This window comes from Rhagoletis zephyria, unplaced genomic scaffold, assembly GCF_001687245.7.
Source record: "Rhagoletis zephyria isolate East Lansing unplaced genomic scaffold, Rhagoletis_zephyria_1.1 Rzeph_scaffold_23769, whole genome shotgun sequence".
Lineage (NCBI taxonomy): Eukaryota > Metazoa > Arthropoda > Insecta > Diptera > Tephritidae > Rhagoletis > Rhagoletis zephyria.
Genome location: NW_016180827.1, coordinates 1,492 through 4,859, shown reverse-complemented (window position 1 = coordinate 4,859; position 3,368 = coordinate 1,492). Strand labels below are relative to the sequence as shown.

The 3,368-nt window shown below is 35.6% G+C and overlaps 1 protein-coding gene across 1 annotated transcript; it reads left to right on the top strand.

The window, feature by feature from the left end:
• Positions 1–650: 650 nt before the first annotated feature.
• Positions 651–1,430, top strand: LOC108381783 (uncharacterized). The gene has a single exon (XM_017638181.1). It carries the CDS (start codon positions 651–653, stop codon positions 1,428–1,430), a length of 780 nt encoding a protein of 259 aa, XP_017493670.1.
• Positions 1,431–3,368: the final 1,938 nt, after the last annotated feature.

The window sequence follows — 3,368 nt, the reverse complement described above, 5'->3', positions numbered from 1 at the left end:
CAATGACGTAATTTTTCAAAGACTAGAAAAGAGGAAGGAACAAGTAATTAGCAAAAGCAACCAAATTCAAAATAGGAAAGACCAGCCAATAGATAAAAAAATGATAGTCGACTATAAAGCGAAAACCTCAAATAAAACAGACAACACAGACGAATACGAGGAGCTTAAAAAGACTGTGACCAACAACCAGGTCAGGCTACCCGAACTTTGTATATCGGACGGTTATGTATACAAACGGACACAATTTAATAGTGGGGAGGTCCTTCAGCAGGACCACGCCTGGAAACTCTGGGTGCCGACAGAGCTGCACCGTGGGCTCGTGGAATCTTCGCATGATTCACCGTCTGTTGGTCACGGCGGATTTCATAAAACTTTAGCTNCATAAAACTTTGATGCGCCTAAGAGAAAAATATTATTGGCCCGGTATGGTAACCGACGTCCAAAATTATGTAAAAGCTTGCGAAATCTGTAAGGGCAACAAAACGCAAAACGCCTTCCACAAGCCATTAATGGGCAAACAGCGTGTCACTGAAAGGCCGTTTCAACGTTTATTCATTGACTTCATGGGTCCTTACCCCCGTACGTGTTGTGGAAATGTCTATGTGTTTGTGTGTTTAGATCACTTCTCGAAGTTCGTATTTTTATAACCAATGAGAAAAGACGCTGCTGCCGAAGTTATTAAGTTCTTAGAGAACGAAGTTTTCCACATTTTTGGCGTGCCAGAGTATGTTCACTCGGGCAACGGGAAACAATTTGTCTCGGACATATTTAGGCAGTTCCTGGAAAAGTATGGTACGCAGCATATTAGGACTGCATTTTATGCACCACAAGCCAACGCAGCAGAAAGGGTTAAACGTTCGGTGCTACAAATCGTGAGGTCATATATTAAGGGCGACCAAAAGAATTGGGATAAGCACCTTAGCGATGCCGCTTTCGCTCTCCGCAGTGCTGTGCATTCTGCGATCAATGATACCCCGTATCATGCAGTCTTCGGTATGCCTATGATACAGAATGCTGCATCATATGAGCTATACCGAAGACTGGGCGCGATTAGAGATGCGGACTGCGAGGTCGGAATGGTGGCAGATAAAACACAGCTTATCCGAAATAAGATAGTGAAAGAATTAAAACTAGCCCATGAACGGAGCAAGAAGACTTACAATACCAGAAGTCGAGAAGTGAAGTTTCAAATTGGACAAGTGGTGTACCGCCGAAACTTCAAGCAGAGTTCACAAGTCGAAAATTACAACGCTAAACTTGCTCCAAAACAGGTTAAATGCATTGTATTGAAAATAATCGGAAATTCCATGTACGAACTTGGTGACTCTAGTGGCAAGAAGATCGGGGTATACCACGCTAAGGACATCTTTGTGTATGTGGTTAGTTATGTTTTATGTTGCATTTCTAGTGTTGGAGACTGTTCGTGTTAATTGTATAAGTAATGACTTGACTTACATAGATTTACCACCCAGTGCCCTTAACTACTTGCCTAGATATACGTGTATTTATATTTTTATTTTACTTCTTGACTAGACATATATGTATTTATATTTTTACTTTACAACTTGACTTACTTGACTACTTATTTGATTATTATCGTATTTATTTTATTTTTTTGTTATTTAATTACTTTTTTATTTTTTTTTTATGATTTATTTATTTTATTTTTTATTTATTTATTTAGTTATTTAGCAATCTGTGATATACGCATAAGTTGCAAAAACGGTACGTAGACGTAGTACCATGCCTAGATATATCGAAGCAAAGGTAGTTCAGGAACAGGGAAATGAATACCAAGTTATAACTACAAGGAATGATAAGCCCACTAAGTTCCATAAAGACCAATTTAGAAACCTGAAACGATTTCAAAATACTTCTATGGAAGTACTTAACTGTGATCTTAGCAATAGTGTTGATAATCAATCAACTGTAGCCAATTTGGGGTCGATAGCATAAAATACATAAATAAACGAGGGAATATGAGGACGGCCAGAGTTGAATACTATGTAAAGAACAACACTATTCCCCTACAAGAAAAACGAATATCTAATATGACAGTGTAAAAGATATTGAATGCAAGTGTAAACTAATTTAAGTATGTTAATCTAAAAAGGAATTTGTTTTTGTGTGTTATTATTTCACTTCCCAATTTATTAAATTAATTACATAAAAAAAAACGTGTACAAAAAGTTGTGATTGATATAAACGTACCCAATAATGGGAACGGATCTATGTTGGGAGGAGTTATATATGAAATATAAAATGAAGGATAATTTATGTCAAATGTTGAACTTAGTCGCACCTTTTTGTACATGTTTCCAAGACACTCTTTTGTACTCAATACACTGTGTTATTTGTTACTTGAAAGAAATGTAATATTCTAGTTCGATTATGAATACTGTAGATCATTTTTGAAGTGTATAACTTTTGTATAAATAGCGGTGCCATTTCGAAAAATGTAGATCTTTTCGTTGTAAAATTCAAATAAAAAACAACAAATTTAAAAAATATAATTTTCTTTTCCTTCGGAAAAATCATATTGAAAGTTGGTTTTTGAAAAAATTTTAAATCCACTCTACTCCGCTTGACTTCAAATCTATTCCGTTTTTTTCATTGATGTTATGCCCCTCTTGGGGCCGTTTTTTGAGTGTTCACCACCGGTTTCAGCAAAAAAAAAAATTGAAAGTTAGCCAAATCTCACTGTTAAAAAGTAACTCTTTCATAGCAATGCGTCAATAAAGTAACTTCGTTATTTGTTTATGTATGCCTGTACAAATTGGCGGATGCAGAACTTTACTTCAGTTGTTAAAAAATATATGTAGAATGAAAGTTGTATAAAGTTGAAATGGTTTGCTTTTTAAGTGTTAGATACGTTCTACTTTATAGAAAATGCTTAAAATTACCTAAATATGTAACATATTATCATGTATTGTGAAACGATTTTCCGTCATCCCTTGTCAAATTTGGTTTGGAGACAAACCGGTCTCGGCGTTGTGCCATCTTCAGTGTCATTTTTCGTTCTCCGAATCATACTCCTACCCTGTCGGAAACACAAACAACCAAAAAGAAGTAACATATCATCCTTACATTGCTTCGCGTTCTTATTTTGAATGAACAGAAAATTTTTTAGACAAACAATTAATGTCAGAAACAAAAATAAAAAATTCAGTCTAGTACGGAAAATTTGTTTTTGCTCCGATTTTTGCAGCGATTTAGTCCTAAATCGAGTTTTAGAGGCCCGAACACTGTTCTTTATATTTGTACTGTTTTATAAACCTCAAACCGCAGTGTGGACAGCAATAGTTAGAAATGTGGTTAAGTTCGATTTGAGATGGTTAACTTTTTGGTGGAAACATGGTATAACAGCT

What these genes read in the sequence shown, in the direction of transcription:
- LOC108381783 (XM_017638181.1), top strand. Translation starts at nt 651, where the DNA reads ATGAGAAAAGACGCTGCTGCCGAAGTTATTAAGTTCTTAGAGAACGAA.